Raw genomic sequence first — 21,555 nt, 5'->3', positions numbered from 1 at the left:
TATCCATGTAGCACGTTTTTTCTTGTATATATTACTCTTTGTTATATAAACATTCATGACCTAGTTTGCCATTTGGAAAAAGCTATAAGATATATGAAATAGAGAACGTGTGAAAACATTTTCAGGTAGAATGCATTGTCGAAGCCCCCGTGTATTGCCAGAAAAGGTCACGATAATAAGAGTTTTACAATGTTACAATAGGTGTTATTTAAGGATAGAATTAACATTTTAGTAAATGGAAATACCCAAAATATCAAAACGTTTGCTTTTCCGTTCACTACGATAAAAGCGACAGTTAGACTAGAAAAGTTAAACGACGATTGAAGTTTATATTCCGCAAACATTGTTTGTTCTACTCAAAAAAGTCAACGTTTCGTGTAAGAGAATTTTGCGAATAACAAAAGTTTCTTAATAAATTTACAATAAGTAGTAGTATGGAAAATTCTAGAAATTTATTGGAGGAAATTTATCAATGAAAATCAAAGTTGTGCTCGTAGACTTGCTTTTGCACGTACCTTTCTTGTTCTAGCTTTCTCTCGCGAATACTGGTCCGGTAGTAAAGTAGTAACGTGCCGTCTAAAGCCTCTGGTTTCTAGTACCTACAGTTCGTCCATTCCAATGTTCAACGACCCGTCGCGATCGAACCGTCTAGCACGGAAGTTCATGACAGGCTTCGATAAACTTCGCTCAGGTGTTGTTTGCTTTTTAAAAATTCGTTCCTTTGAATTTTAGTATCGACACCGATCGATATATCCGCGATCGGTTGTGCGCTTCTTCGAAACCGTCTATATTTTCTATCCATCTAAGCGAAGTTATTGCGACGGAGTGTACATTTTATCCGTCTTAAAAACCCATCTGTATGCCGCGCTGGTCTGTAGCGCCTACTTTGTACCTGAGTGTGCGGTGTATACACAGTGGTTGATCGCGTTCTTCGGCGCTCATAGCTCACGGATCTTGCGGCCAACTTGGTAGCCTCCAGCCTTCGTAAACATCAATGCCCCAATGTGCACGGCATATAAGATCGATATACAGCCGTAATGGCAAAGCCGTACGTACTTGAGGAAATGCGTTCAATAAATCAGTGGAAATTATCGACTACCAACGGGAATATTTTTTAAACAAAACTCGCGACGTAGTTGCTAACGGCACGTCTTTGTAAATTCGGCTCCGTCTTCATAATTATAACGCATCGTGTTTATACGTTTCTTAAAATTCTTTTTTTATTTTAGTTTTTCTTTCTTTATTTATTTCTTCTACTTATCTTGTGTCTACGCTTGATACGGTGTTTTATTGATTACAATTTTATTCATGCGTAAATTGTACGGCATGTTGTTAACAGCGTGAACGGAGATATGGGTCTGCTCCTTTAGTATGCACTTTCTAATGCAACAACTTTCCACGAAACGGCCAGGTTCCGACGATAGTGTATACCTTTCTTCGGTGAAAAGAATTCCTCGACGATGTATTACAGCGGTCGCATAGCCGTTGGGTTGCCTGTTATCCTGAAGAACGTTTAACTTTCGTGGACTCGAAGCAAAACGACAATCGTTATACATATTTCAATTTGAGCAGAATCTATTCACTGAGTAAATATCGTGCATTATTTTGTGCATTGTATGAAACATGCCGTAGGAAATATATCATATATCATATGTAGGTATATCGTTTAGGACGCTTTAGAGCAGCAAGATACTTATATTTTCAACGTAATACGTACGGTTTACGTCATCTGTACACACGCCATAATTGAGCTGAAACGGCATAATTTTGGCGTTTGATATCCTCCTATCGAGCGTAATACCGTTTTTCATGTTCGAGCGACTTCGTTTAACGGTAACGGCAATCTTAGGACTCTCTCGTGTCACTGAGCGCAAGACAAAAGGATTTCTGCACGGTTGTGCACGTTTCTGTTGGATGGGTATCCATTAAAAAATTATCCATTTAAAGATTCGGCTCGGATACGAGACTGGCTCAAGGCTCGAAGTAGGTAACGCGTACGGAAGAGAAGGTAAATGTCATCTAGCGTTTTACCGATTGTAAGAGTAAGTTTCATGAGCGGCGCATCTTCGTTCATCGGGGCTATTAGTGTTCGACGTTAACCTTTCGATGAAAGATTGTAGCCACGAGGCACGTGGTTGGTCGTTGGCGTCTCCGACGCGACGCAACTTGCCTATGCGCTCTTCGGATTCCATGATCTCGTCACGAAGTGTCAGGTAAGAATACTCGTGATGCGTAAGGTTGCATCCTGCGTTTTCTCTGTACACTCGAGCCCGTCTCAATTATCAAGAAGTCTCGAACGACCACGCGTAAAATAATATTAAACGTTTTTAATAATTGCTAGTTTCCATACGATGGTAGTCGGGATGATACCGAAACAGAAATGAAATAAAATACTTTAAGAAGTTGTGTCTTAAGCACAACAGCTATGTTTATCTATAAACCTGTTACCTTTTTTACCGCTTATCGTTAGTTAGATTAAAAATAGATATCTCTAAATCGGTGGAATAAATTCTCAGATTTTTTTCTTTAATAAAGCTGCCTAAGTCGTAGAAAGATCGGAAACCTTTGCTAAAAGTAAGAGGGTTAACGCTTGCACATGGAAGGCTTGGATGGTATTACCTGCAAATCATTTGGGATTGTAGAAGAGCTCTGATCCGAAACATCGATCTGTTCGACGAATAAAATCTGTAATTCGTGCAAGATGTTTTACACGTAATACTTTTACAAGTATAGTACACGTATAACTAATTAAGTTAACGGTTTCGTGGTTCAGTGTTACAAGGGACTACAAGTATTACATATAAGTGGTAAAAACTACGTGTTATTTATCCTATAATTAATGACATAAACGTTTGATCGCTTAATTTAGCCGATAAAATTGTCAAGACGTAAAATTAATTACTGTTACCGGTATGAACGATAATAATTACAAAACCAGTTTCAACATGATGCATTTTGAATTCTTAGAGCTTGTTGCAAAATAAAATTCTGTGCGAGATTGTTGCGATTCAGATGCCACCGTCCGTGCAACTCGATTAATTCGACTAAAAATAGAATACTGGTGAGCTAGCAAGACGTTTCAACAGCTGGGACTTGTAAGTTGTGTCCGTCCATACGACTACAGTCGCGGTAATCTCGTAATCTTTTTCTCAAAAGCGGCCGTTTTGTGTCGCTGAGTCACGTTTCCGGTCAGACAGATTTCTTGCACCTGCTCCAGCGATTCTACCAGGGAAGTACTCTTACTAAGTTTTAAAACTCTTAGACCGAAGATATGGTTATTGTACATGAACTTACTTTCACCGTAATTGTCAAGGGAATTTTCTAGTAAAACACTTATGAAAATGATATTTATAACGAAATTTCCATGTCCAATGATCAAAGATGTAAATATTCCAGTTGGTTTTTAATGGGCGTTTCTGTGATACATGCTCCTTCTTTCTTTTGGTATAATCGATAACGAAGTAACTTTCCAGCGTTCTCTCCTAAGTTCTCAACTTCTGTAAAATTAAGTTTAAGGAGATACAATAATGTATGGGAATCTAGCGATACAAGTTGGCGGCAATAGAACAAGGAATTCGTATCTTCCAAGAATGTTAGATCGCTAAATGGAAGCGAAACCACATCGATAGGTAAAGATAACCGATCTAATTCACTTGCGTATTTACACGAGTGTTTACGGCAATGTATCTTCGTGACGACATAATATATAAAGGTCGCCGTTATTTAGCCTTACCGTAATTATTTATGACTGAGCCGAGAGCTCGATATGGACCTCGGCAGGGTGTTTGAGCGAATGTTGGAAAGTCGATATCCGGCGGCGACTCCAAGTCGCGTACGAGGTGTCGAGGATATGACTGTTTAGTGAGATAATGTGGCCCAAGATGACAAGCGACCTAACATTCCATTGTCAAAGAATAAAGACTTTGTCTAAAGTTGTAAAGGATCTGGCCATGGAGTGGCGAAGGCAGTGATGCATTTCTGATAAGCGGTCTGTGACTGTGATTGTGAACGATCGCGCGTCACTTACATAAGATGAAATAATAGAATTTTACTAAGAGCTTGATACGTATCGAGCGTAAAGTGTTGCGCTATTATAAAATTATAAGACGTAAGCCTTGCGAGATATAACGAAGATATTAATCCGACAAATAACTTTTCTTCGTTTGTTGCAGGCTTGTGCGAGGTAGAGTCAGGACAATCCAATATTATTCTTGACATCGAGGAGAGCAGGGGAGATGGTAAGTTTGCGTTTAATTTAATTTACGTTTAACGCCAGGACGATAGGTACGAATAATAACTTCCAAATAATACCTAATTATTCTAGCCTTACGAATAACCCTGTTTATTTTGCACTCCAACTATTTACATACATCGTGTTACTCAATGTTAGCGAAATAAAAGTAAATTTCTTCGACTGATCGTTCTCATGCTTTCTCGCTACTTCTTTATTATTTACTATTCGTCGTACGTAACGTCAAAACATAAAGAATAGTAAACATTTTCGATTGAAAAGAATTGGAAACAGTTCGTTCGAACGATATCCGACATTCGTAATCGAGTAATTAGGCGAAAAGTTAATGCTCTATTAATTTCGCAGGATAAAATGTTGAACGAGAAATTATGCGAAATGAAGGGAAGCGAATCGACGCGATGCAATTAGGGAGCGCTGGATGTCACTAATGAGATATTGCTTGAATCCTCGAGATCTCGCCTAATTTGCTAAGATAACATTAATTATCCGGAGTGCGAACAGCATGCTGCGCACGAGGAAGTCATTTCGTAGCCTCTTACCGATTTTAACGTAGTAGCCGCGTTCTCTTCTAACGACATAACTTTACAACTGTGTAGATGGGCCGATGAAAAGAAGGAAATCCAAGATTTAACCGCCTTACAATTGTTACGCGAGACAGGCGTAAAAAATGCTTAATCGATAGTCTTTGAGATCAATTTTATCGGTAATATAAACGGTAAAAATTTATTTTCACATTTGTATATTATGTGTTTTCACATTCGATGTGCATATCCATTTTAATGATTATGTCGATTAAACATTTTGTGCTGTAAAAATTACGCATATGTGTAAGCCTCTAAAAGTTTAATATCTTAATAACTGGTCCTTTAACGATTCTTATCGATCCAAAAGTATTCGTAAGCCACTATGGCTTCCTTCTTTTATTCATAGAATAAATTCTATTGGAGGGTCCTATTATTCGGGTAGAAGACGGCTGTGATTCTACCGTATTATCCATAAAGGATAATAGGTATTCGTAGGACGTTGGAAAAAATGTTATTAGAGGGACTCGTCTAGTTGTGGAATCGACCGCATGAATACGTTACACCCACTAGGCGTGTTTCCTAGACAAATCGGTTAGCATGTTGATCGTTGTAGCGATCGCGACTCACGGGTTTTTATTTTTCAGCGACCGATCAGAAGACCGCGCCGGAGGAACTTCCGGTATCTGGCGATCCGTATAACGAGACCATGTTGGAGTTGATCTTTCCTGGAAGACAGCCTCGTTTTAAACTGAATGGAAAGAAGCTGCAGCTGTTGGATCCTCTGGATAGGGACGATGAAAATCTCTCGCACGTTGTTTTTCAGGTAAGACAAATTCTTACTAGACTTGGTTATTTTTGACAAAATGGATTTTTTAACGGAACATTAGGTAGGTTACTAGTTTTACACTTAGCGCGGTCGTGTGAAATTAAATTTGTCGAATCTATTATCTGCGTTTTGCGTTACGCAATCGGTAGTTGTCCGCTTCGTGTGTCGCAGTGTTTATCTCGAGAAAGCCACGTATATTTCTCTCCGATTCGTTCCGAGCATGTAACTGGATGTGTTTCCGAACCTGGATAACAGAAACGATCGATCAAGCACGTACGTGTTTTTCAAATGCACTACTAGCTGCTCGTGAAAAGATTACTAGACCGATGTAGTGGAGATGATTCATTTTTTGCTTAGTACAAGTGGTACTAAGTGGTCTTTGCTCGCATGAAACAATTCTTTCTCGTTTATTCTTTTTCTCATTTATCTGCAATAATAATGTTTGCTGATCCTACCATCTATGGAATGGGCGAATAAAGCAGCGAACTATTTCTAAACAATTCGAGATATTCGTGAAAAATTTGTGACATTTCAATGTTATAAATGTTAAAAAGTTAATTTCACTCGTAATCGGTCCTATCGAATTAACAAGTTATCCCGATTCATTAAAAAACCGTTTTGATCACCGTTAGGATGAACTCGATGACGAACAACTCGATACCTAAAATCTGGTTTTTACTATTATTCTCCAAGTGTCACGTACCGATCGGATAAAGAGACCATTTAAGAAATGCACGATAAACTCTTTGATTTGACAATCGCTAATGTCGGTGATCGAATGCACGATTTGCGGAGAAATTCTCATTATCGTAAATAACACACGGTCAATCCTCGGTCGATCGGGTGAAAAACGACGACTCTGGTTTCGAGAGACGCTCTCGTTGCGAAAGGTTTTTGCGCGGAAACGGGTGGTAGCGCGACAGTTTCTACGCTTGGCGCTGTCTCGTTGCATTTTCTGCGAGATTCAAGAAGAGCCCCCGGAATTTTTTGCTCCTCTTCGCAGGCAATGAACTTACCAGTCGGGACAAAACCGGAAGCAACAATCCTTCCGTCGACTTAATTTCGCTCGGTTTCATTTTTATCACGGTGTGCTTCGTTAACCTTCTGAACGGTTATTTAACGGTGACTGTTTGCTCTTAACGATCGCGTTCAGCTTGCGATAGAACTTGAGTATCTTTCATTTCTAACGAACGCTTCGTACAACGTTTTGCTCTGACGCATGGATTAGCGTGTAAGTATGTTGTGGAGGACAAGAGAATTTGATCATAGAATGGAAGTAATTAAACCGGGGAAAGTAACAAATTCAAATAAGAATTAATCGAATATCAAGTATGGCATCGAATGTTTGAGATATAGTCTTTAATATCTTGATATTTGTTAGTAGGAAAAGTAGTGTAAAATCGGTGACTTTGTACAAACATCCGAAGGAAAATCAGACTATTATCGAATTTGTAAATTGAAATTGCATAGTATACGATGCCGTTCTTTGTAGCCATATCGGCAGCCGGGAATGCACGTTGTCTCTTATGACACTGTGGTGCGAGGAATGTGAAAGGTCTAGAGCAGCGTTCTGATACAACGTTCCGTAAGAGATTGCTCGTATTTGCCGTTTTCGCAAATTGACCGTATAAAATCCAGTCGCTTGAAAATCCCGCGTACATTTTGCTTTTGTTTGGTAAGCGATAGAGAAGGGAAGATCAATTCAAATTCTAGCAGTCTTATCGATAATTATCGTAATGGCGTAAACGACGAATGTAGAAAATCGCGAGACGATTAGATCATAATCTGCAAATGGTACTCTCGCGTGGATTTCTTACAATTACTTATCGTTAGCCTATATATTGCGTACATTACGGTATCGTAAAAGCGTTTGTATCGATCAAAGTTTTTCGTAAATTTGTCTGTATACTATCGCGAAATATTAACGAGTATCCCGATGTGACATCGCTTATGGCTGCTTCTCAACGAGAGATTAACTCGATAATACGATGTGCTGACAATACGATAATAAGGATTAGATTAATGCGAAGAAATATAAAAACTTTTAACGCTAAGCTCGATTACCGTAAACGTAGGTATGTCGAGGATATATCAGAGTTATCATTTTATATAGAGCGATGTTGATAATAAATTTGAAAAAGCAAGTATATTTAACCATGGAGCTACGGTATTTGTCGGTATATTTATATCAGAATATTTACATGTGAAGACGTAAAACGTATGTATGCAGTAATTTAGTATAAGGTAATTTTCGTTCTTTTTCCAGTTAAGCTGTACGGTGAAGCAAACGAACAAGAAACGGACCATACCGGTGATTGTGCGAGTGTCAGATATAAATGATAATGCGCCAAAATTCATTAACACGCCATACGAGACAACAGTGCCAGAGGTAAGTCGGCATAAAGTATTCCATCTTTTCAAGCGAAAGAAATTGGTGTCCAAGTACTTTAATTCTACTAAAAATACACGTGATTAGAGAAAATAAGGTGTGAAATTTGATACACGTAGCGTTCGTGTCACGTATATATAGAGGAAAAGTCAACTCGATCAAAGTTAATCGATTAGATGATATTCAGAAAATTTCAAATTACCGATATCCAGTAGGGTAAAAATTTATTGATCGACAAAGGACGAGAAATCGGTGAGTTGGTCGTGCTCGAGTGATTTGGTCGATCGTTATCCGCAAGAATGTAACGAAATAAATAAAGCAGGCTTTCCTTACCTTAAAATCACATTTAGGATTTATAAAGTTTCGTCGCACAGACTTGACGACGTTAAATGAAAAGTGAAGGAATCGTCATAAGGAAAGAAAGACGAAATAATCGACGTGACACGGTCGATTCTAAAGCGTATCGTGTTCGAATGGTTCGACGATATTAAAATTGCAAATGTTTCGGAGTCGATGAACCCGCTACGTGATGGAATTCCCGTCGAAATTAAAAGTACTACGAATGCAAATTGCATCGACGGATTTCGTAGTATAAGCACTACTAACGATAGGTTTATCCGTAATGTTAGCTACACACGGATGTTTCACGACTTACATAACGACGAGTAAAGATAAAAATAGATACCTGTTACAAATAGAGCTGATACTATGTAATCACGTAACAGGAATGATCTACAAGAGCGAGTAGTATTGTGATTACAATAAATCGAACGCGTGAAAAACTTTCATCGAATGAGAAATATGCATTTCATAGAAATCGAGAAACTACGTTTTAATTACGATGCTCAAAATTTGTCTACGCTGCGTTACTAGAAAAATCGATCTACATGTGAAATTCGATGTTTCCGAAGATGCTTACGACAGAGTATCTGTCTAATCGATCGGCGGCAGGAAAGAAATCTACATTCCGCGTTATCTAAAACTAACGTTAAATGGAATTTTTTAAATGAAAAGTTATTTATCCGAAGAAGAAATTTTATGATAACGCCGAAGAGGCAAACACAAAGTTTACGAACGTATAGGGACGATTTCGATTTGAAATTTATCGAAAAACACGGGAACTGTCCGTCTAGGTTTGAAAGTTGGATGTGCCGATTCCCGACGGTAGACTGCACGAACCAATTAAATTATCCAAGTTGTCGACGAGTCATCCAATATCCCACTGATTACGTATTGGAAGGATAAATCTCGTAGGCAAGTTATCTGGTAACAGCTGGAAAAGTAGATCGCTCTTTCAATCTATACCAGACACGTAGCAGTCGTCGGAAATTTCGTCACGACCGTGTCAAAGAGAAACGAGGAGAGTCGGCAGAATTCTCGTGGCGCGGATTCCTTTTCTTTTCTACGCTAACGGACCGTTATAATAGGAATGGCGCGCATCTCGCGAATACCGGTTGATCCAGCCAGATGCCACGGCACGCACTGGCATGCGTTTGCTCTCCCTTCGATTCCATGTTAATACTTATTTTAATGAACTTGCATTTTACGATGGTGAACAAGCATGCTATCGAGCTACATCTGTAGAGGCAACGCATAACGGTACATTGAAACTGTCCACGGCTCGTTCGGCCGTTAAGCGGTTCGCGTGGATCGTTACACGCGACACGATCACGGGGATATTGTTGCAACAAATGGTATTTCCGAGCGCGTTTACGAACAAACAACAGACGAGCACGAGCCTGGTTTCTTTCGTTTGGTAGTTGGTCGATGAGATAATGCTCGTTCGAATTTGCACTCGTTTCTAGCCTAAACCATCGATTCTTGCTGAGTTGCGACAATCCTCAAAGTCGGATAAACGATTTTAAATAGGCGCTTCTATGATGGAAAAATTTTAATACAAGTCTGCGCGTTCTAGTGTACATGTTTATAGTATAGTACCGATACGTTCTACGTGCATACTTGTCGATGTTTTATGAATGAACTCGGTGAATTATTTATCCCGCCGTATTAACGTTGGTTCTATTTAAAGTTCTGCATTCGTATTAATATGAATGAGTTTGATTTGAATTCACTTGCGTTTAGTGGATGTTGCGCGGTATATAATTTATCGTCGATGCACTTTCACGCTGTAAGATAAAGTGATATTTAGAATTCGATGAAATTTCAAAATTTAGTCTAATACATGGTCTTACCGATGAAATAATTCACAACAATACCGTTACTTTCACCGTTTTTTTCATAACCGTTATTTTCGCACAACAGCTTGTTCGTTACATAATTTCAATTCGCTCTTTCATTGGTTTTGTTGGAATTAAGCAGGATCGGATTTCGAAACGGTAGCCACTATCTTGAAGCACGGACTAATTGATCGATGTCGATAACGTATTTACGTATGTACGTACATAATTGAACGCAACAGACAGGGAAATCTTGATAATTGTTCTTCTAACGCAAAAAATCGAACGAACCGTTATGAGTAGTAAAAAACCTTAAGTACAGATAATTAGTATAAGGATTGTCATTGAAATAATTAGCTGCATTATGCCAAATAAGAAATACAAATATTCAACGTTATCCTAAAGTTAATTAAATCTTTATATCCGGTTTTGTATTCTCTTTTTCCTCAACGAAGGTATTTTATTGTATTACGTTCGATAGATACATAGATTCAGATATACGATTAGGAACGAAGAAAAAGAATATCTCTGTAGCTACAGTGGCTGACGATTATCTCCGAATTAATACATAGACACGTTGCCGTATCAATGCGTGACACGACCTATCGGTCGCAATTGCAGAATCGTAGGAGTTTTTTCGCGTTGTTCGCGATCTCCGTTCAAACTAATTAATCTACCATGGGCACAAATAGCCGGCCGATTTTCTTAGAAGAGAAACGGAGAAAGCTGAATCGTTCTCGTTGATAATCGGTCGTGGTAACCGCAAAAATCAACCGCACCTTCTCAGAGCTATTTGTTCGTAAGTTCGTATCGCGCTACACTCGCCTCCACACAACCTTCGAGCTAATCAGCTAAAACCAGCACGAAAATGTATCCACTCGCGGTTCGCGCCAGGATAGCCTGATTTTATCGCGAGGTTTATCGAAAAGCCACTAATCGATCCTACGACAAATTCTGTGAATTATTTCCACTTAACGTCGTGGTAACAGGTGCACGCTATAATTTCGTTTAGCTAAAAGATCACAGGTCTGTAATAACGGTAAAATTGCAATTTTTTATGGTTATTCTTATTTACACGAGAATGTTTCAAGAATATGATTTCTACTTAGATATATCTATTTTATTGTTTATTATATATTATTTACTCTTACTAATAGCTGTAATGTAAAAAATATTTTTTAAGCAACTATTCCATCCAATTCCGTATGATTTGGTCGTAGCTAACGCCAGTTGGTTCGACCATCTTCAAAAACGTGGTGGCCGTGGACGCGGATGCCGGTGTGAACGGCATCGTGGAATACTCAATCGCTCCTGGTGACGGAACCGGCATTGGCAACAATGATGGAGTTGGTCGAAATAGAATAACAACGGCTGACGGATACGGTTACTTCAGCATTAACTTACCTCATCAAGGCCAAGTTACTGTTAACCGTACCCTGGATTTTGAAAGAACGCAACGATACCTCGTCACTATTTTGGCATCGGTAAGTACCTATTCTTTGGCAATCCGATAAAATCAGTAATCGCAGCAAAAATATATATATAAACTTGTGATTTACACGTTACAAGTATCTAATTTTCAGGTAATTTTAAAGTAATTTTCACTCGTCATCGTGCGTCACACGCTTTTCCACTAAATTCGATACTCCAATTCTCCGAGTCTGCTTCTGGATAGAAATCAATTAATTAATTAGAAAGATTAATCCACATGTTCGATACAGTGCAGTGGTGATAAAAATGCGTTAACGAGGCAGCAATTACAGCTATGTCGTCATTTCTGACATCGATTGCGCATAACGATACTCCTACGAATATAAATCTCCCATCGAATCTTTTGAACGCGATCCCACCTATTATAGTACTTTACGTTACGTTAGGATTAGGCCATTCCTGACACGATTCTGTTAAAGAAGGAATTCTATCAAGTTCCGTAAAAGTAGTTCCCGTAGTTCCAAATAGCTAAACTATATGCGAATACATGATATGATTTGCACCGATGTATTTTCTGGCTTTCGGGTTAGATAGATATAATTTGCCTTTGGAAATCCCGGTAACCATTGGTTATCCGATCGATTTGCAAAGCAGTGATCTCGATAACCTCGGCTTCCAGGTTATTTGTATAGGCCGGTCGCGTCGTCTGGAATAGTTACGCTAGCTGCTAACGCCGGTGGTATTCGAAAACGCTTGCCAACCTACCGAAAGCTTTATCCAATATCAAAGCAATAGAATTTAGCGCGTTTGCGAATGCAACGCATTTATGCAGCTATATATTATACTTGCAGTTGCAGGAGCTACTTGCAATGAACGATCAAGGATGTTTAATATTCTCTTTCCTCAATCATTTTAAAGATCTAAAACACGTTCGACGATCGTTTCTACTTATGTATTTCGTCTATTTTGTCCAAGAAGCTTCGCTTTAATATTTCTGTTTCTTTCCTCGTATACTTTCCCAGTTACGTTTATGATTTTTCACTCGCTGTTTTTACGACTCGCCACCGCGTATAGATAGTTTATTTTTTGAAAATTATATACATCGAAATTTTATAAATCGATCGGATATATCTTATCGAAAAATCGTCGAGTAAGGAACGTTATAAAATATCATTATGTACTCGCGAGTAGTGAAACCGCATGGAGGCCTCTATGCATTAGGGTAATTAGGTATGTTAAAATATCTTCTTAATTTAACGGTAAATCAAGATGTTGGATAGGAAGGAAGAGTGACTTTACGAGAGTAGTCATCGGTCAGTTAGTGTGCGACGAAAGTGTAAGGACTCGATGAGTCATCGAGACGAGTCATCTATCGATCCTCGGATGATATTCGTATTAGCACATCGTGGTCTTCCATCGTTGCGGATACTACACGCTTCTTACCAATACGAAAATCAGTACCTCGGTTTCTTCTTAGTTTTCTTTCCTTTCTACGCCGCGATGTCTAACGAGTGCAACGTGCATATATGCCCATTTTCCAATGAGTAGGAATATCAAAAGAGCTTGATAAAATCTATATTAAGGAAATTACGAATCATCGTTATAATAATGAGTAGCTTGCTTTACAACGTACGACCTAAGCAATTAGAAGCTCACCGTTGCAACTTAGATAGAGTCTTGCTTTGCTTCTGCAAGATTTGAACCATCCAACTATTATTTAGTTTCACACGGTTGTTCGTTGTGCGTATGTTTACGATATTTTTTTCGTAACATTCGGCATTATGTATCGTATGCATTGCCATCATAACGAAAAGATAAAAGTCGATGGGTTTGTTAGACCGGAGCTTAGTATAACGATCTAACTTTTCCAGCTCGACTGTAAAGCGACCGGATAATTGGTGTTCGATAATACGTTTAACATAAAAAAAAAAAAAAGAAGGAAAGAGATGGTGTCATTGAACACGGAGCACAGCACGTATCCTTCATGATATCGTGTCAGTTGGATGTGCAACTTTGGCACGCGTAGCAAGATTAGAAGGTAGCGATTAGAGCAAGCGCTTGTAGATATTTGCATATCGCTTTCTCGGAGTCGACATTGTTAATTTCGTGACTAAATACGCTACCGGAGATACAGATTCGCAAATTCCTTAGCTGCCACACCGTTGCTGCTGATTTCGGGCTACTTATTCGCATATTTGCAGTGCTGCTAGAAACACCCCAGCATTACGATACAGGATTGGATATCGAGGTCACGGAGAAAATGGAACCTTTGCTAAATCACAACCGATCTCGATTTCGATCAAGATACGACAAAATATAAACGGTTGCACATTTGGATTAGAAGTAGCTTCTAGGAGCAAGGCTGCGTAGACTTTTTATCGGAATAAACTCGAAATAGAACGAAATGAATTTCAATTGTATAAATAATGTTAAAGTTGCGTTGTTTCTTTTAAGTTCTGCTTTCTGTGAAGCTATCGGTGATCCTATCTTTCACAGATTCAACGCACATTTTCTCAATTTAGCGACGCGGTGCGACTGTAGGCTAGTCCTTTACTCCCTATACCATTTGTCAAATATTACAATTACACACTAGTTTGTAACGTATGAACTAGGCGTAAATTATGGTACGAATGACTATACCTTATGCAATACATATAGTATACCGGCTGTTTGCAAATGACTATTACTTTGTATACATATAACAAAGGTATTTAGATACGCGTATCTCACTAGCAAAATACTCTACGCCGACGAAGAACTTTTCGGGACAGTAGCAAGAATAGTACTTATACTGTTTGTTCTTAGAACCTTACGTTGAACTGGCAGGCTTATCTTTAGCTTGGTGCAATAACAAATGCGTGACCTCGATCGTCTTAATTATCCGGTCACGACAGCGAGTACTCAACCGACGTTTCATGGTATCCGCATCGATCAAGATGGATAAAATGCGTAAAGAATATCAATCGATGGCTGTCTTGTAAATGTCAGCAGTTGGGCGGATCGTAGACTAGGCAAACAAAGAAACTCACGTTACAACCAGGTATCCGTGAGTAGAACTCGGTAGGTAGCGAATATGGCAGGACCTATACGCATTGGTGTATGCACGTTTGCAAATGCAACTGGGCAAGGTAGGATAGTCTCCTCGCGGTATTAGTCACCGTTCGACTCGCGGCGCGCCGTAACCTAAGCTTTAAATTTCATTCTCGTTTGACTGCCGGAAATTGTAAACGTGGCAAATTCGTCCTGTAATATGTGAAATTTATTCCTGTGTGTCTCGTTCTCGTGATCGTCGAACGCGAAACGTGATCGCGTGCAATCTGCGAAAAACTATGTCGCTTGATAGATGCGTATTCGAATCACGCTCCTACGACTCGCGCTCAGATCTATCTATATAAGCGTTGACGAAAGTGAAATCGCGTCGTAAGTCGCTCGTTTCACGACATCTTTTATTCCGCGAACGTATTTCAAGCGAATCGAAAAACTGTACGCTGACGATAAGTCAGTCGAGTCTAGTTGGCAAGCGTTCGATAAAATAGACGTTGTTAGCAACGACGACCGACAGGCTGCGAATGATAAAACGTTTTAAACTTTAGCGAATATCCATCTAATTTTTCTTTGTCTTTTCTTTTTCGATATTCGACGCGTATTTTTAAACTCGATATTTCCTTGACTCTAAATCCAGCTACGTCTTAATGATTCGAATCTTTACCCGATATAATAGAATATTCGTAAACGATATACGTGACGTTCTATCGTTGAATAGGAAAAATGGGAGCTACATATGTTTAGTTATGACAGCATCGGATCTATAATCTCTAGTTTTGAAAATAGGAAAAGAGGCGGCGTTCGGTTTCGAATTTGTCGAAGCGAGTGAGCGTAATTGCGAGTGGTCGAGCTGTGCGCGAAACGTGCCATCAGCAACGAATCGTTCGTGGAATGGAGATTAATGGCGAATATTAAATATTAGAGGGATATACGTGAGGATGTTGGTGAAACGAACGATTTCTACAATGTGGCCACGGGAAGCCGCTTGTCTCGTATATAGCAAGTGTTGGCGCATTGGCGTAGGTGCGCATCTATCGACGTTAGTTTTACGCATTTTGGGCACCAAAGATGCAGAACGCGTTTAGATTTCACCGACGATTGAAAGTTTATGCAAATCGCGGAACCACGGTCGGTTATGTCCATTATGACGATCAACATTTTCGATTCCGTTCGTGTAATAGGTCTCTTTTGCAGATATATCGAAATTCCACGTACGTCGACGTACATAATTTCGATATATCCGAGACCAATTATTCAGATATGACCAAGTACGAAATACTAGCTAGCATCGTTTATATTCGCAGTTTGGTTTGTTACACTTGAATGTTACGACGAACAGTTGATTTCTACGCCATGGTGCAGCAGCGATCACGAAACAGTGATTACCGATCGTGGATTGGTTCCTTCCGCGTCGAACGGCCAGCAATATTGGATAGATAGCGGCGTGACTGGGTTTGAAACCTCCGATAAAACAATGAGGGCAATCTCGTGCGAGAGTAGGTACGATGCCTGTTCGCAAAGTTGATGTACGCGGTATAAAATTACACGATAATCCCGATTCATGGCAATGGTGTTATCCAGGCGTGTAACAACTAGTGCGCGCAACATGTAGTGTACATAGAACGTTTCCGGGAAACAGGAAACACCATGCGAATCCCAAAGCCGCTGCGGACGATGGCGCGCGCGAAACACGACTCTATGGATGATAGATTTCTGTGAAGATTCAGCACTCGTATGTAGCACTCGTCCGCGCGATACTCGTAAAAGGAAATGACAGCGTTTCAGTGATAAAATCGTCGAACCGTACCAAGATGCGTTTCACGACGCGCCGTTACATTTTGCAGTTTATACCAAACATACGATATCGTACCTATACCGTCGCTGTCTTTCAACCGTTTGGATGCTGAAACGGCTTTAGAAAGCCATCGCTTTCTTCGTTTGCTTCGTCTATTCGTTGTTCCTATGGCTGTCGAGCGACATGCATGCATGTATAGTAGCTGTCAGTTACACGCGTCATACGAGAAACACGGCACCCATCTCGTTTGTGTTGATTATATAGCAAACGTGTTGTGACGCGTAGCGATATGTGGCTTTGTATAGTCTTGCATAAAGATTTTAAAATTAAAATTGAAACAATGGACTTGATCGAAAGCGGCTAGGACTATTTAGAATAAAAGTAAACGTCACGCGAAATCGACGATGGAACCTTTTAATCCGGTGAAAGTGTTGCTGCTCGTGTTACTTGCACGGCAACAAGTCAACGCTTTTTCAATGGTGAGTGAGCTGACCGCTAAGCATATAAGTTGGTCGTGTACTTATGGATTACATTCAACTGAATCGTTTAACTTCGACATTGACATCGGCGTGACATATGGCGAGTGTAAGCATACGGCAGAAAATATAAAACCTTCTTATTAATAAATTACTTCACGGCGCATCTCTAAAAATAACCGTTGTCGCGCTTACGCGAATTTTAAGTCACGTATAAAACACTATATATTACAAATTATTACGAATATGTGAAATCTAGAAGGCGTACGCGATAACATGGCGAGTCTTCGTAGCTGCTTGAACTCATGATCGATCTCTCTGCTAGTCGCAAGGGTAACGTGGATCGCTGTAACAGCTGCTGCTACAGGTGTGGCTCATTTGAATATTGCGTGGAGCAGCTGGCTGCACGTCTTCTCGAACGTATTGTCCTCCTTTCCGCCAAGTACACAAACCTTCTCGACTGTAAATGTCGCGTTCCGTACACTCGTTCTTTTTTCTTCTTCCAGCGAGATTAGATATTAAAAGATTATCAATGAGGTAAGGAAATCGACGACTAAACTCGTAAAAATATTTTTCTGACCGCCAAGGCGCCAGATACAATTGTCTCTCGGTTACGACGGTCGGTGCCACGCCCGTAAACGGTGCTACAACACACAAGAGGAAGAGGAAAGAACGAACAAAGGGCAAAGTGAAAGAGAAAAGTTCTTACGAAGCGGTAACAAAGTCTGTGCTGGATCACGATGGCTTCGAGTTCCACTGAAACTCGTAACCGCGGGCGTTTCGTCTTCTCATCTCTCGCCGAAACTCGATTTTAGTACGAAGCGTTGCCTTGGCAGATAAGGACGCTCTGGTCATTTTGCCGATTCACAAGCAACAGTGGAACGATCGTTCTTGTTTTACTTGCGACGATCGAACTTTCATAATTCAAGAATAATCGAGCCAACAGCAGAGAAGCGTAGGTCCGTTGCGTTTAACTCGCATCGGACAAGCTCGACCACCGAGTTGCTTAATACTTTTAGATGATCGAGTCGACATGAAATTGCACGGAATTATCGGCATTGATGGACACGTTGTTATACATCTACAACGGGACCCTACGGAGCTACTATCGTGAATATTTGTCCGTGCGCTGGAATCGCGTTGACTCGGCTCGCGATGAAACGCTTTGTTCGAAACGATATAATAGTATGAAAAATTTGTAAATGTAAATTGAAGAAAAGGATATGTATATACGCATGTAGTTGGAAGTAAGTGGTAATAAGAAGTAAGAGTGTATAACGTAGTCATTATTGATCGATTATTGACGTAATCGTAGTAATTTCACTTGTTAGCATATAACTTTTAGTCATTTTATTTTGTACCTAACTTATTACATTTCTGTGTTCGTTCGGTCTCGCAACATCATTCGCAGCTATATTCCCTTCTAATACGATAGTCGTTTATTATTCTCTTCGAACTCGTTCAAATTTGTGGGAAGAAATTCGTATTTCAATAAAAAAAGCCTTTTGATATGAATCGAATTTTTTTTATGATTGGTAATATTGCAATCGATACCGAGTCTCGATTGCAGCAAGAAGGATTTATACAGTTAAATTGGATGTCGTTAATGTTTTTTAACGTATACGTTACTGCGGAGAACGGCGAAAGAAATTGGTTTCATCACATTGGAAAGTACAACCGTGACCATGACGTTAATTGGTAAAATGATGAGATAAACAATACACGATAAACTATTTGTTGATAGGATCGTGCAAGGAACGTATCCGAAAGGTTCACATCTACCACCACCTTGACGGTAAATATCAGAGACGACGATGATCAAGATCCTTCCTTCATCTATCAAGGTTGTATGCTGTTGGATGGCGCCTGTATTAATCCAGAATATTCGGCTTCAGTAAGTACATTTATTTCACGTTGAAATCGAATGCAGCTTTCACGTTGAAATCTAAGGCCTGTAATTATTTTAAACAAATAATTTCCTATAATTTGGCATAATCACACGATAATAAGCGAATAAAGTAAGACTTATATATTATATTATTACCTATCATTAAGCGTAGTTATGTACATACATATATTGGCTGTTTACACGTACAAGATGTAATAGAATATGAAACATACTCGAAAACGAAAAGGGCCATAGAGAAGTACGAAAAGACCAATTAAAACTTGGCGCATATATCGTTGCAAAAACGTCGGTTGAATATAAATGTTAAGCGGGAGGCCTCGTACGTGTTCTTATATAACCGAACAATGCGTGTCATTTGCCCAAATTGTACGATAATCGAGCGAACTTTGGTAGGTCTAGAAAATTGTGAAGAATTGTAAGGTATAATGGGTACTATTGCGTTTTACGAGTTCGCGATAGATAACGATTTCTTGGAGAAAACTGAGGCTACTTCGAACGAGTAAACTTTGGTATACGTCGATATAAACGTATAGACGATCGTTAGTCTTAGAAACTGAACATTGGCAAACAGACGTAATTTTTGATCGCGGAGTACACGTACGGTGCGACGTACGCGACGCAAATGCGCTAATGCGTTATCGTGTATTGTATAGTATAAGACGACGTGCAACCCTGGATTTTTAATACGCGACCGATTTCTTTGCTCTGAAATCTCGCGCGACAACGTTCTAAGCTATCGGCGAACCGGTTCTATACATTGTGCCTTTTTCTCCATCAGGTATCGAGTGGAGTGTTATCCGGGATACTTAATATATCGCCGGAGAAAATACAAGCAGTTGATATGGACAGTATAAACGCACCCATTCATTATTCGTTTCTCAGTGGCAATCCATCGAATTATCGAGAATTTTTCGAAATAAACCCGAACACTGGCGCCGTGAAGCAAATCAAGGCGGTCGACACAACGGTTACCAAGAAGTTCGATATTATTATCAAGGTAAGAGTCATCGTGACGTAACGTTTATTAAACCTTCTCGTATCCGTGGATGTGGACGAGATGGCAAACGCGTATATAATGTTACGTATAATAGATAATAATACGTATATAATACATATTTATAAACGTACAGTAAAATTATTCATTTGTTTACTGGACGGAAGGCTGTCGAGGTGTCGGAAGCGAAACGATCGGCCACAGCGAAATTGACCATCACTGTGAAGCCAGTCGACAGTAACCCCCCGATTATAACTGCATCGAACATAGAGGGTTTCGTTGATGAGAATGCCCCGATTGGAACAAAGGTTATCGACAAAATAGGCAATCCTGTGGTACTCACTGTTTCGGACGCTGATTTGGTAAGTTTAATCTTCGAAATCGATCTGACTCGGTTCAGCGAGCCATGGACCGATGCTTTAATTTCCCTCGTTCTTAATGAAAAACGTACCCCTACCTATCCGCTGAATCGATCTCTTAAAAAAACTAGGAAAAATCGATAAAAGGAACAAAGTCAAAAATAAATATCTAAATATTTCGTTCCTTTCAAAACTAATTGCCACCTCTTCGATCGATCAAGGAACTCGGATTTCTTCTTTTCTAGGAAAAATCGTAAACTCTTAGACAAACTACATCGCGTGACAACTCTACTTCGTTTCGCGAAAAATGTCAAGTATCGTCCGGAAATAGATCGACGCACGCTTGATGCGTTTCGTTTCAGCAAAACATCGACCGCAGAGTTGAGCGAATTTTATTCTAATAACGAATAGCTTGCCAAGAGTTTATTCGCCGATAAGAAATAACGATTTTATTCGACGAAAAATTATTCGTTATTCAATTTCAGAACTAATTAAAAATGGGCGGCAAAGCAGAAAACAAAATTCAGCTATTCGATTTTTTCTACGTTAGCCGATGTTCTTTATCCTTTCAAACGTTGTGAAAATGGCATTGATGTTTAATCGTATTGATGAATCGATAATAAATGACAAAAAGGATTGGATCTGTTCTACGTATGCGAAACTTTTCCCTTGATATTCGTAAGTTGCGACGTCATGTCAGCGAATAGTGTCTATGCTTGGATTCTGATAGTTCGTGGATCGTATCGAATACTGTCAAACGATGATGTGTACATGCAAATATAGAGTAGCATGGCTTTATGTTTCTATACCGTTTAATAATCAATGCACGCAAACAATTTTACCTTTTATCGTAGAACATGTAAATAAAGTGAATATTAAGCGTAGAAAATATGTAATTAGCATGTGATTTCTAAACGAATATAAATAGCGTCGATTAAGTAGCGTTAAATAACTTTCGTATGGTTTAATTCGTGCGTTATAGTAGGCCTTGTTTTATTATATCTGTATATAACATTGCGTTTGTCGAATTAACTGTGCGTTTAGGGCCCCGAGGATCCGAAACCAGCTTACACTTTCGAATTAACTACCAATTTCTTCGCGATCGATCCTTCCGGTATACTCGTCGTGAACGAAGAAAATCTGGATCGTGATCCTCCGAGTCCTGGTCGTTTCCGGTTTCAAGTGGTGGCCAGGGAAAAGACGGGTGTTGCTGCTTCTGCGCCATTATCCTTCGTGGTGATATTGAACGACGTTAATGACAACGCACCTATGCTTCCTATGATAGCTCCCATCACCGTTCAGGCTGGAGAAACAAAGAAAGTAGTGACAAAGGTAGGCTGGCCAATTCCATGATATTAATAGAAAACAATTTTATTTC

At 39.5% G+C, this 21,555-nt stretch overlaps 1 protein-coding gene across 4 annotated transcripts in view; it reads left to right on the top strand.

Annotated features, from left to right (window-relative positions):
- Cad99c (cadherin 99C) overlaps window positions 1-21,555 on the top strand; it is a 93,695-nt gene that overhangs the window by 61,143 nt on the left and 10,997 nt on the right. For 3 of the 4 annotated variants that reach the window (XM_072010829.1, XM_072010830.1, XM_072010831.1), the window contains 8 exons: window positions 4,173-4,238; window positions 5,421-5,599; window positions 7,869-7,991; window positions 11,389-11,652; window positions 18,660-18,809; window positions 19,603-19,821; window positions 19,986-20,180; window positions 21,222-21,509. In XM_072010829.1, coding sequence (XP_071866930.1) covers window positions 4,173-4,238; window positions 5,421-5,599; window positions 7,869-7,991; window positions 11,389-11,652; window positions 18,660-18,809; window positions 19,603-19,821; window positions 19,986-20,180; window positions 21,222-21,509 — 1,484 coding nt within the window. Of the gene's footprint in view, window positions 1-4,172; window positions 4,239-5,420; window positions 5,600-7,868; window positions 7,992-11,388; window positions 11,653-16,676; window positions 16,919-18,659; window positions 18,810-19,602; window positions 19,822-19,985; window positions 20,181-21,221; window positions 21,510-21,555 lie in introns of those variants that run through there. The other variant, XM_072010832.1, reaches the window with a different exon arrangement.

The sequence above is a fragment of the Bombus fervidus genome, chromosome 9 (assembly GCF_041682495.2).
Source record: "Bombus fervidus isolate BK054 chromosome 9, iyBomFerv1, whole genome shotgun sequence".
NCBI lineage: Eukaryota > Metazoa > Arthropoda > Insecta > Hymenoptera > Apidae > Bombus > Bombus fervidus.
Note: the sequence above shows the minus strand (reverse complement) of the source record. Positions and strands in the feature narration are given on the sequence as shown.